General features: G+C 37.5%; 1 protein-coding gene across 2 annotated transcripts; it reads right to left on the bottom strand.

The window, feature by feature from the left end:
* Window positions 1-1,793: 1,793 nt before the first annotated feature.
* LOC308646860 (uncharacterized protein C15orf61) lies at window positions 1,794-7,688 on the bottom strand. Of its 2 annotated transcripts, none has more exons than XM_081290311.1 (2): window positions 6,425-7,688; window positions 1,794-2,044 (listed from the first exon to the last, which is right to left on the bottom strand). In XM_081290311.1, exons 1-2 carry the CDS (start codon window positions 7,030-7,032, stop codon window positions 1,894-1,896), a joined length of 759 nt encoding a protein of 252 aa, XP_081146437.1. In that variant the 5' UTR covers window positions 7,033-7,688; the 3' UTR covers window positions 1,794-1,893. The 2 variants fall into 2 exon arrangements, with proteins under 2 accessions (XP_081146437.1, XP_081146438.1); XM_081290312.1 differs by having other exon boundaries at window positions 1,794-2,021; window positions 6,429-7,066.
* Between the last annotated feature and the right edge of the window lie 4,752 nt (window positions 7,689-12,440).

The following is a 12,440-nucleotide window of genomic DNA, read 5'->3' on the forward strand; positions in this document are numbered from 1 at the left end:
GCAAGAGGTCTATTGATTTTCATGTAATACAAGAAAATATTACATTTGCTTAATTGTTACACAGTGAGCACATCAGACAAGAAATCAGGGCTCTATTTAATGCTGCAAGCAGCAGAGAATTACAGAGATCAATAAGGTAGTTTGTCAAAGATGTTCTCCAAGGAGACTTACCTATCACCATATGGACAAGAAGTCACACTGACTATAGCTATTGAAAAACAGGTAAGCAGAGTCAGCAGTACAAATTATCAGAAATCAAACAGGCCTCTGTGAAAAGAGGTACGACTTTACTGAAAAGCTGTATTTATAGTCTGGTAATTAAAAACCATTTTATCAGCCTTGTGTTGGGACCAAACCTTTACAGCAAGTATTGACAAGATCAGCAGCAATGAATGAGAAGTATTTGACTTAAAACTTATGAGCTATAGTTATTTAACTTTGCCCATTACAGAGGAAATCAGTTCTAGCCTTCCTTGCAAAATGCTAATAGTCAGTTTTATTATAAATGAAGCTTAATGTAACACTATCTCCTTTGTGTAAGCCATTCATTTAACTAGTGCCAAGTATGTTTGTCTGGACCAAATATATTGGCGTAAGTACTTCCTTGATTAAAGTGATATTTAGACTTGCTTTTAGACAAGTGAACACTACATATATTTGAAGAACAGTTCATCCTCAGTAGTGCATTTAACATGAAAACCTTTGAGGAAGCCAGTTTGCATTAGTTCATTACTATGGCGCTTCTGCTCACTTTCTCTATTCACTTGCCAGGAGTAAGCATCCAAATGTTGGTTAGATGAAATTTTGTAAAAAGTTTTCCTACAAAAATGTGTAAACATTGTAGAATATCAGCAACACATTATCATAAAATGATATATAATGTATGTTTGTAATTATGAGAGAGATCATAAATCTTAAACACCCATTGATTTAGAAATTAAATAGTTCTACTTAGTTCTCCCCTAAATTACTCCAAATTTCTGAAATTTACCATTCATCTGGGTACTTTGTGACTATCCCCAAGGATAAATTTTTTTTAATGACTTTGCTTTCAAAAATGCAATTAACTTAATAAAATTCTAATGCAAAAGTGCCATCAGGTCTTTTAAATTTTCAGCCCACTCCCCATTGCCAACAAGTCTTTGGATATGTACCATTTAAGTTAATTGCTTTTATAAACAGTTACCAAATTTATTTTTCTGGATATTTCTGGATCTTAACTGTTCTCATAGCTTTATTGGCATGCTATTTTAATTTTTAGTAAGTCCTAATTTCTTTCACCTTGTTGCACTTAACATTAACCCAAGTTGTTATTATATTAAAAAAATACTGTGGGATTGTTTAAGCAACAAGAAGTTTCAGCAATCCCTCTTCCAGATAAATTCACAAGAGCTTTAAAATATTTCCATGCAAAATTCTGGCAGCTGAATACTTTAGATATTAAATTACAAACAGATTCTCATCAATTTTGGATTTGCCAATGATATGATATAAATTTCCATCATATACCCAGATATCTTCTACTTTTTCCCAATGTCATATAAAAGATTTTTCTCCCTCCTCTTTTGTGTGAGCATCTATATTTCTCTTCAATTTAAATTATTAACACCTATCCATAGAATCTATATAATAGAATCCTTTTTTTAATCTGTCATTTAACCTAGTTCTAGGGAACATTAGTGTGAAGCTTCATGTGTTTGTAGTTCCCATCTGCAATATATAGCAACTTATATAAAGCTTCACCTCTTGAGGATAATGATTCATCTTAAAGAGCCAGACACCATAGAAAGAAAAAGGTGTTTGCAAAAGTTTTATTCTAAAGGATCAAAAATAAATATTGCACATACACACAAGAGAAAATCGACAGACATTTATATTCTCCAATGCACACTTTCAATACATGGCACCTTCATCTTCTTTATTTAGAAAATATATTGTTATTGGTCCATAACTGGTATGCACAGTCTCTGTGACTCTGGCAAATAACCAGGAGCCAAGTCCATATAATAAAGTTGGAATACCTAGAAAACAAACGAATATGTTACTTGTAAACATCAATACTTACTATTCATGTGTCCATGTATTTGTCACATTACTAATCATATAACACTTGTCAGTAATGTTAACAAATACTCACGTTATAATTTCATCTATGTTTGTCAAACATCATGGCAATTATGTGAACCTAAAGATTCTCAAAACTGTAGCTAAGGCTGAAGTAAATTTTAATTTTCCCTAATGCATTACCTTCAAGTAATTATGAAGTAATTCTATATTCCCTTCACAAAAAAGCAAATGGAGAAGAATAGTCATTAATTTAGTTATAAATGCTCCTGATTATTAGCTTTGAGCTAATAATTACTAGGTCAACTCTACTGTCCTTTAAATACATAGTAATATTGATGGCTAAAGTAATTTTTGTACAACTTAGAAACTGGGTCAAGGGGCTGGGGATGTGGCACAAGCGGTAGCGTGCTTGCCTGGCATGCGTGCGGCCCAGGTTCGATCCTCAGCACCACATACCAACAAAGAAGTTGTGTCCGCCGAGAACTAAAAAAAATAAATAAATATTAAAAATTCTCTCTCTCTCTCCCCCCTCTCTCACTCTCTCTTAAAAAAAAAAAGAAAAAAGAAACTGGGTCAAATAGTTATCTTCAAAATTTAAGGCAAAACCTAACTCAAAAGATCTCAGTGTTAACAAGCATGAGAAAAAATATTCTCATTAGAATTTCTACAATTGATTTGAAAACAATCTTGTTTCAACCTATTTGGAATAAGTATATAGGACACTCTAACACATTGTTTCTTTGGAATATTGCCATTGATAAGATTTTGCTGCTTTTGAGATTAGCTGCCATTTGTCATACATGAAAGTAAACACATACTACCCAAGAATGTGGATTAAACCCTCATAAGCATACAATACTGTATTACATACAAAACGAACTTTCACAATTCCTGTATTTTTAAGGCACTAAAAATCAATGACTACTAATATATTAGAAGCATATGTATAAAACCACAGCCACATGAATCAATGACAAATGTAGTATGCTAGGCACAAGTATTAATTTTATTGCTCCCGTGTGCAAAATGGGCAGAAAAAGACAATCTAAAAACTTAGCTGCACATTTGGAAAATCACTTTTTTCTAGTTAATAGGGAAATCAGCACATGTTCAGGACAGACAATTTTGCTAAATTTTCTCTTATTTTTCTGCAGAAGTATACTCATGTGTCATACTCTTTTTGCATGTAAGTGTGTGGGACTACTCTGTGCTTATTCCCCCCTGGAGCTGCATTCCAGCCTCTGTGATGCCACAGATTAATCAGGAGAAGCATCAGTAGCTGGGATTCAGGAAAGAGAAAAATATGCCCTGTTTCAGGCTGGGTTTTATCTATTTTTAGGGATATACTGGATCATAGCTTGCTATTATCACAAGGTACCCTAAAACCCCAATTAAGCCTTTTATAGTATGTTGCCTTCTTTGCCCGGAAAATGCCCAAAACAATCTCAAACACTTGAAGAGACTGACACAAAAATTTCACAAAAACTAGGTAGTAAAGCTATTTGTAAATTTTTATACAGGAAGGAAGGAAGGAAGGAAGGAAGGAAGGAAGGAAGGAAGGAAGGAAGGAAAAGGTAAGTGGCACTAGAGTTAGGTAGGAAGTAGACAAATGAAATAGGGGAACAACATAGGCAGAAGTGAGGAAGGAGGACATGGAGCAGTTGTTATAAAAAATAAATTCAAAATGCAGTATACAACTCCAAAAACTAAAAAACAATGCAGTGGAGGAGGAACAGACTCTAGAAGCAACTGTTAATTTTCTAAAAAGGGTAAAATATGCCTTTTAAGATAATGCTGAGGCTATAAATTTAAGGAATGGTGATGATGCTAAGAATTTTGTTTTATACGATTTACTTCAGTTTTCAATTAAAATATTGATATTTTGAAAAATTCATACTTTTGAAAAAAAAATCCCACAAATAAATGGCCAATGTTCTTTCAACTAAACAGAGGACTGATTAAAGATTGCTAGTTTAATGATAGCCACATTATCTCTTATTAAAAAACAACTAGGAACTAATAATCAGTAATACTGTTTGACAGAGGATGAAGTTGTGATATGGGGAGTCAGAAATTCTGTATTTCTTTTTCTCTGCCATCTACTTATGTAATGCAGAAAGACTGATACACTAAATGAGAAGAGTTGTCACTTCTATAATTTATACATAAATTTTTTTCTTTGCACATATATCATGTGGTTTAAAGTCTATAAGATTCCATGAAAGATTATATTTTTTCCAGACTATCTGAAGCACAGAACATCAAAATTAACTTGAAAATAATAATAATTCAGTTTGAGTCAGTTGAACAGTAGGTAAACCACTGTCAAATTAAGCACTTAAAAAAAATTAGAACTTTGTAGTAAGTCTCTGATTACCCATTCATTTCAATGGTAAGTTGCTTTTCTTAAATCTCAATCTATTTCCCAGCAGGATACTCAGACTGATAAACCATCAGTAAAATGTCAGCTTTCATTGAAGGGAAGGTGGAGGAGAAAGAGAACAAATGGGTAAACAGAAATCTTTATTATTTACAAAATGGAAAAATGAATTACTCTGATAATTACTAGTTTGGAAAGGAAGAAAAAGAATAAAATCCTTATTGATAATATATATTCTTATTAACATACTTGATGATCCAGAGGGGCAAGTGTATATCAGAGAACAGGAAAGGATTCTAATTCATACTTCCTTCCTTCAGACAAAAATAAAAACTAAATGTTACCAAATTGGGGATTACAGTACCCTTTAAAAAGTCCTGAAAAAAAAATTCTCTTTATTGTTGTAAACCATTTTGTTTTAAAGCATACGTGAGCAAGAAGTTTTCCTTTTTGCTGCATTTAAAACTCTTATTCCCATTTAAGTAGGATTTTTAGAATTTCCAAAAAGAACATACAGACCTTTTCCACATAATAAAACAACTGTTGTTTGTTCTCAAAGGTTTTCATTTTCTTTTTTTAAAATGTCTTAATATCTACATCTAAAAGAGAAGCCCTTAATCATTAAGATGATCTTAAACAAAATGTTGAGTTTTTAATTGTTACACTTTTTTTTTAAAGGCATTCAGTTTATATGGTTTGTCTATAGCTTCACCATGATACTTTTCATAATCTATTACTTACATTTGGGAAAGAATGATTTTTTTCTGATTCTGAAAATGTTAAACTCATTCTTCTTGAATCTAGTTATCATTCCAGTTTTTCCAAATACTTTTGCATTTAATTTTCTAAATAACCTCACTCATCAACTTTTTGCCAGCCTCAAAATTGGTTTGGTATAGTCCATCAGTCAAACAATAAGACATACTTTTAAAGGATTAGACGGTTGCTAAATAATCTTTTTCTTACTGAATTGAGCCTAGGACAGTCCCGATGAAGCAATAGCTCAAAAATCCCATCAGTGAAACATGTTAATTATTATAAGTAAAAATACAGTGCCATATTTAAATTAAATGACCTTTCAGACTTTACAATATTAGTGCAGCTACCAAGCGTTTAATTCTGGCTTTATAAATCTAGTTGGTAACATGGTTCAGCTTCCATGTCTAGATTTTGATTCACTGAACTCTAGATCAATTTTCTATCAGCTACCAACAGATCCAAAGTATCTTGAGGCCGTATATTTTTCCTTGACCTATAAAATGTCCATGTTCATGCCTCTCTTTCATTGAATCAAAAGAAAATAAACATCCAGTGAAAGAAAATACTGTCACGAATGTTTCCAGGAAAACACACAAATATTAAAGAGGCAGATTATTTTAAATGCCCTCCAGATCTAGGACTGGAGGCAGCTAATATGCCAAGGGAAAACCTTTAGGCCATTTAATAAAACAAACGTGGTGAGATTTCATATAAAGAAAACAAACTTTAAAAAGTTGTTTCAGTTTTTGTCCTATAAACGCACCCACACAGTGACGTTCAGGGGAACTAATTCTGCAATGCACTGAGACACTTCTTAACCAGGAGTGCCACTGTGCAGTGGGGGCATTTCCTTACACCCGCCTCACTACCCAGTGCAGGGCCTTCCCAGGAGCAGGACGTGCGAAGGCCTACTCCCTGCCTCGGTGGTGCTGGATGGACCCGCAGTACCGGCCAGTGGGCAAGCCCACTCTGGGGACAAGCAGTCCAGCAGCCAACAGCTCAGCGGCTAAGCACTTCCTGGGGGAATACAAAGGACAGGTGCAGAAGGCGGGTCCCAGAAGGCCGCCCTGGGGGTGGGGCCGGACGGCGCGGGGCCCGCGAGCCTGTGCGGGGTCGGGCGGCTTTGGCCTACGAGCGCGGACGTCGGTGGCGTGCTTAGAGGACAGTGCGACCGCCTTGGGCGGACGTGCTTCGCTGGGTAGGCGCGGCCGTCACCACTCACCGAGGTTGACGACCTTGAGCGCTGTGAAGAAGCGATTCTGCGGAGCTAGGTCCTGCCAGGGGGCCTTGGAGCAGTGGTACTTGATGAAGGGGAAGCAGCCGGTGCGCAGGACGTGGTAGTTGGCGCCCTGCACAGGCCAGTTGAAGTGCGAGAGGCCGAACTGGTCGTTGCGGACAGCGCTGTAGGGCACGCAGAAGGAGGTCCAGTGCGGCAGGCGCCGCTGCAGCAGGTGCCGCGTCAGCACCTCCGAGGCGCGGGGCTTCGGGCGGGAGGCGGCGCCCGAGGCCCAGGGCCCGAACAGCAGCAGTCTCAGCGCAGCCTCGTGGGCCCTCCGCAGGGCCTCCATAACGCGCCGCGCGGAGAAAGTAGGACCGCGCCTGCCGCGGGGGCGGGGCCTCCGGAGCGCGCGTGCGCGTGCCCGCTCCCCCGCAGCGAGCGGCGGGAACGCCCAGCGGGCGCCGCGCGGGTGCCGGAGGGTCCCCCCTGGGTGTGGCGGCGCGTGCGCACAGCGTGCCCGCGTCCTCCCACGAACCCCTGTCCGCAGAGCGGAGCCCGGCAGGGACTGGAGGGGCTGCCCTCGCGGAAGAGTCAGAGGCCCCTGCATAAAGAAGGTAGTTAAATTGTTGCTTGTGACCCCCGGTAGTCATTAGTAATCCTGGAGCCGGGAGGCTTTACCACTTTGAAAATGGGGTGTAGAGTGTAAAACAATTAAATTACCGCCCTAGTGAGTGGCAGAACTCAAACCCAGGTCCTTTGAAGCCCCTTCCAGTCTTTGAGCTCGGGTGAAATCCTGAGTTGACCTTGTGGAACTTGAGAAGGTGTCCTCAAGGAAGTGAGCCAAGACCTCAGATGTACCTTGGCTGGTAATGTCGGAGAACACTCATGTTCTCTCTTCCCTGTTCACTGTCAAACAAGTCCTAAATATTTCAAGATAAAAAGATTATTTTAAAAGAGTGCCCCATGTGTCTGGGTGAGCGTACAGGCGTGCAGAGTACTCGCTCCCAAGAACCTGGTAAACACCAGAGCAGGTTGGCGTAGTTATCACCCTTTATAATTCTCAGTTACTGGTATTCAGTCTGTTGCTTCAGGAAAACCGTTCTCGCATTTGACAGCCTGTTAAGGTGATAATTTCTATAACACCTACTTTCTGAAGAAGAGTTCCTCTCATTTGTCCTAACTTGTGTTTGGAGAGGCCATACATAAATAACATGAGATGTCCAGAAAAACCTATGTGAATTATGTGTAAGCACCATAAAACAATTACTGTTGTTGCTGAAAAGTCAAGGAGCATGTAGGATTATGTAGCTGGTTTTATATTCTCTGGTTTGATTCATTCAACAAACACTGATTGAGCACCCACTATCATATCCTAAATCTTGAGGGTCCTTGTAGTCATGTAAATAGATTGAACTTTATAGGATTCCCTACGAACTTTATAGGATTCCATATTAGATAAAAGTTCTTTTTTTAAAAGCTTTTACGTACAGGCAAGATCTAGTTTTATCTATTTATTTGGTGCTGGCCATGAAACCCAGGAACTTGTGCATGCAAGGCAAGCACTCTACCACTGAGCCACAACCCCAGCCCAGAATCTAGTCTTAAGGAGGATGCAGGCTATCCTCATGCCCCTGGACTCAGAACTCTGATGTTTACTGTTAGAGACTGTAAACAAGTCAGGATGGCACCTGGCATTTTGCCAGGGGAATATTAGAGTCTGTAAACAAGTCTGGATGGCGCCTGGCAAAATGCCAGAGGGAGTGGTTTGTGAAGTAAGGCTGGGGAGCCATTAGGTGTGGAGATTTCTTATTGGTTGACTGATGTATCTAGTTTATGCTAATTAAGATAAGCTGTGTGGAATGTATAAATACTGCTTCTGTCCTACAATAAACTCTCCTACTCCTGCTGTATCAATCTACACAAGTTGTTCCTCACCCCCCAACCCCCACCCCACCCCCGTTATTTTGCTGCAGCCGGACTGCGGCAGTTTACAATATGTGGAGTTTGCAGGCTGTGGGCAACAGTTGTAGTAACAGCAGCCTTAGCTTATTTCTACATCTTCCATTTGAGTTGTAGACTATCAAGAAAATCCCCAACCCTCCAGAGGGGTAGATACAAAGAAGAGCAGGTTTTGAATGATTCTCCTTAAAATCTGGGTATGTTCTTCAGTTACAAAGATAGCAGGAAATTAATTATGAGATCTACACTAAACTCAAACTTATGGGCAGTTTGTGATTTGTTAAGTTTTGGCATGATATCCCTTTGGGTAATAAATAAATAATAAAATGTGTTTTTGTTTTGAGATGGGGTTTCACTATGTTGCCCAGCTGGTCTCAAACTCCTGGGCTCAAGTGATCCTCCTGCCTCACCCTCCTAAATAGCTGGGACTTAAAGTCATGGATCATGCCTGGCTAAAATCTGTTTATAAACAAGTGAAATTTGGCATATATGATTATATGAACCGTGTCACTCTATATCATGTACAACCAGACAAATGAGAAGTTATACTCCATTTATGTATGATGGGTCAAAATGCATTCTACTGTCATGTATAACTAATTGGAACAAATAAAAATATATTAAAAATAAGTGAAATTGGAATCAAACATGCAGAAACCCTGACTACAGTATGTCTGGCATATAATTAATAACCACTGACACAGGGGTTGGGGGTACTTTTCTTGTGCATGGATAATGCCCCTGGGTTCAATCCCTGGTATCAAAACCAAAACAGACAAACATAGTAATACCCAACAGAAACTGTGTGCATATGTTTTCCAAAACACATGTACTAGTACCACAATATTCACAACAACACTATTCATATTTGTAATATTTGATCTGGAAATTATATGCCTATCAATAGTAGAGTGGATAAATAGTGGAATATTCGTAAAGTGGAATATTATACAACAATGAGAATAATCATGTATACATAATCCCACAAACAAGATAAAGTGAAGCTAGAAACAAAAATGCTATCTGACTTCCTTTATATGAAGCAAAATCTCATCTCTACCATTAGAAGACAAGACAATAATTATCATCTTCAGTAGAATGAAGCAGTGGGAAGAGCCAGTGATTGAAGGACTGTGAGGACTTTGGGGGACTGGCATTGTCCTCTATATGAGTTTTGGTTTAAATGAATGTTTTCAGTTGGTGAACATTCTTTTAACTGAACACATACGATTTTTGTGCTTTTCTGTTTATATATTATTCTTCAACAAAAGTTTGAAAAAGAAAAAAGTTAATTCTAAAGGTAGTGTTACATATTAACACATCCACATATACTATTATTAGTGTTCATTAAGGAAATGTAGAGAATATAGCTCTGTGGCCTGATCTTTTACATGTATATAGGTAAACGGGTCTCACTACATTGCCCATGCTGGTCTTAAACTGGTGAACACAAATGATCCTCCCACTTCAGCCTTCCAAGTAGTTGGGACTACAGGTTGCACCACCATATTGTGTTGACAATCACACCGTGAGATCCTGATATATTCATATGTGGTAATTCCCCCTTATCTGAGGTTTCAATTTCTGTGCATTGTTACCTACAATCAACAAGAAAAAAGGTGAGTGCAGTACCATAAATTATTTTGAGATAGATCACATTCACATGAATTTTCTTCCAATATGTTCTTAAAATTGTTCTATTTTATTCTTAATTTCTTACCATGCCTGATTTGTAAATTAAGCTTTATCATAAATGTGTACATATAGGAGAAAACAGTGTAGATAGGGCTGGTACTCTCTGGGGTTTCAGGCATCCCCTGGGATTTTAGAATTTATCTCCTGCAAATAACAGGGCACTGCTGTATTTCTGATCATGTGGCTTAAAACTGGGTAGGGAATTTACCAGTACTTACTCAGAGGAAGAATTATAGGAGTGATGATGGTGTGTTTGTCAGCATGTTGGTGAAAGATATAGAAGATAATTAGAAACTATCTTGAAAATTTATATTCTAATAGAAAATATTGAATACATTGACAAGTTTCTAGAGACATATGACCTAACCAGACTAAATGAGGAGGTCATACATGATTTAAATAGATCAGTTTCAAATAATGAAATAGAAAACACCATCAAAAGCCTACCAACCAAGAAAAGCCCAGGACCAGATGGATTCTCAGCCGAGTTTACAAGACTTTCAAAGAAGAATTAACACCAAACTCCTCAAAGTATTACATGAAATAGAAAAGCAGGGAACCCTTCCAAACTCATTCTATGAGGCTAAAATCACTCATCACATTCTATGAGGCTAATATATACCAAAACCAGACAAAGACCCATCAAGAAAAGAAAACTTCTGATCAATATCCCTGATGAACATAGATGCAAAAATTCTCAATAAAATTCTGGCAAATTGCATACAAAAACATATTAAATAGATAGTGCACCACAATCAAGTGAGATTCATCCCAGGGATGCAAGGTTGGTTCAACATATAGAAATTATAAACATAATACATCATATTAATAGACTTAAACACAAGAATTATATGATTATCTCAATAGATGCAGAAAAAAGCATTTGACAAAATACAGCACACCTTCGTGTTCAAAACACTAGAAAAACTAGGGATAGTAGGAACATACCTCAATATTGTAAAAGCTATATATGCTAAACCCAAGGCCAGCTTCATTCTAAATGGAGAAAAATTAAAAGCATTCCCGCTAAAAACTGGAATAAGACAAGGATGACCTCATCCACCACTTCTATTCAACATCATCCTTGAAACTCCAGCCAGAGCAATTAGAAGAAAGAAATTAAAGGGATACAAATAGGTAAAGAAGAACTCAAACTATCACTATTTGTTGATGACATGATTCTATATCTAGAAGATCCAAAAATTTCCACCAGAAAACTTCTAGAACTAATAAATGAATTCAGCAAAGTAGCAGGATATAAAATCAACACCTATACATCAAACACATTCCTGTACATCAGCGAAGAATCCACTGAAAGAGAAATTAGGAAAACTACTCCATTTACAATAGCCTAAAAAAATAAAATAAAATACCTGGGAATCAATTTAACAAAAGAAGTGGAATACTTCTAAAATGAAAACTACAGAACACTAAAGAAAGAAATTAAAGAAAACCTCAGAAGATGGAAAGATCTCCCATGCTCCTGAATAGGCAGAATTAATATTGTCAAAATGGCCATACTGCCAAAAGCGTTATACAGATTTAATACAATTCCTATTAAAATCCCAATGACGTTCTTCATAGAATTAGAAAAAGCAATCATGAAATTTATTTGGAAAAATAAGAGACCCAGAATAGCTAATGCAATCCTTAGCAAGAAAAGTGAAGCAGGAGGCATCATAATACCAAAACTTAAACTATACTACAGAGCTATAGTAATAAAAATGGCATGGTGTTGGCACCAAAATAGACATGTAGTCCAATGGTACAGAATAGAGGACACAGAGACAAACCCACATAAATATGGTCATGTCATATTAGTCAAAGATGCCAAAAACATTCACTGGAGAAAAATAATCTATTCAATAAATGGTGCTGGCAAAACTGGAAATCCATATGTAGCAAAATGAAATTAAACCTCTATCTCTCACTCTGCACAAAAATCAACTCAAAATGAATCAAAGACTTAGGCACTAGAACAGAGACCCTGCGCCTAAGAGAAGAAAAAATAGGTCCAAATCTTCACCACGTCAGCTTAGGATCTGACTTCCTTAACAAGACTCTTAAAGCTAAAATCAAGAATTAATAAATGGGATAGATTCAAATTAAAAAGGTTTTTCTCAACAAAGGAAACAATTAATGAAATGACGAGAGAGCCTATGGATTGGGAGAAAATCTTTACCACATCCACCTCTGATAAAGCATTAATCTCTAGGATATATGAAGAACTCGAAAAACTTAACACCAAAAAACAAAAAAATAAATAAATAACCCAATCAATAAATGGGCTAAAGGGGCTGGGGATGTGGCTCAAGCAGTAGCACGCTCGCCTCGCATGCGTGCGGCCCGGGTTCGATCCTC

The sequence above is a fragment of the Spermophilus citellus genome (assembly GCF_964194105.1).
Source record: "Spermophilus citellus genome assembly, chromosome: 4".
Lineage (NCBI taxonomy): Eukaryota > Metazoa > Chordata > Mammalia > Rodentia > Sciuridae > Spermophilus > Spermophilus citellus.

Excerpts from the sequence above, each read along its gene's own strand:
- LOC308646860 (XM_081290311.1), bottom strand. The coding sequence starts at position 7,032 with ATGCAGGGGCCTCTGACTCTTCCGCGAGGGCAGCCCCTCCAGTCCCTG. Across the intron at positions 2,045-6,424 it reads AAGGTCGTCAACCTCGGTGA|TAACATATTCGTTTGTTTTC; the intron begins GTGGTGACGGCC and ends GATGTTTACAAG.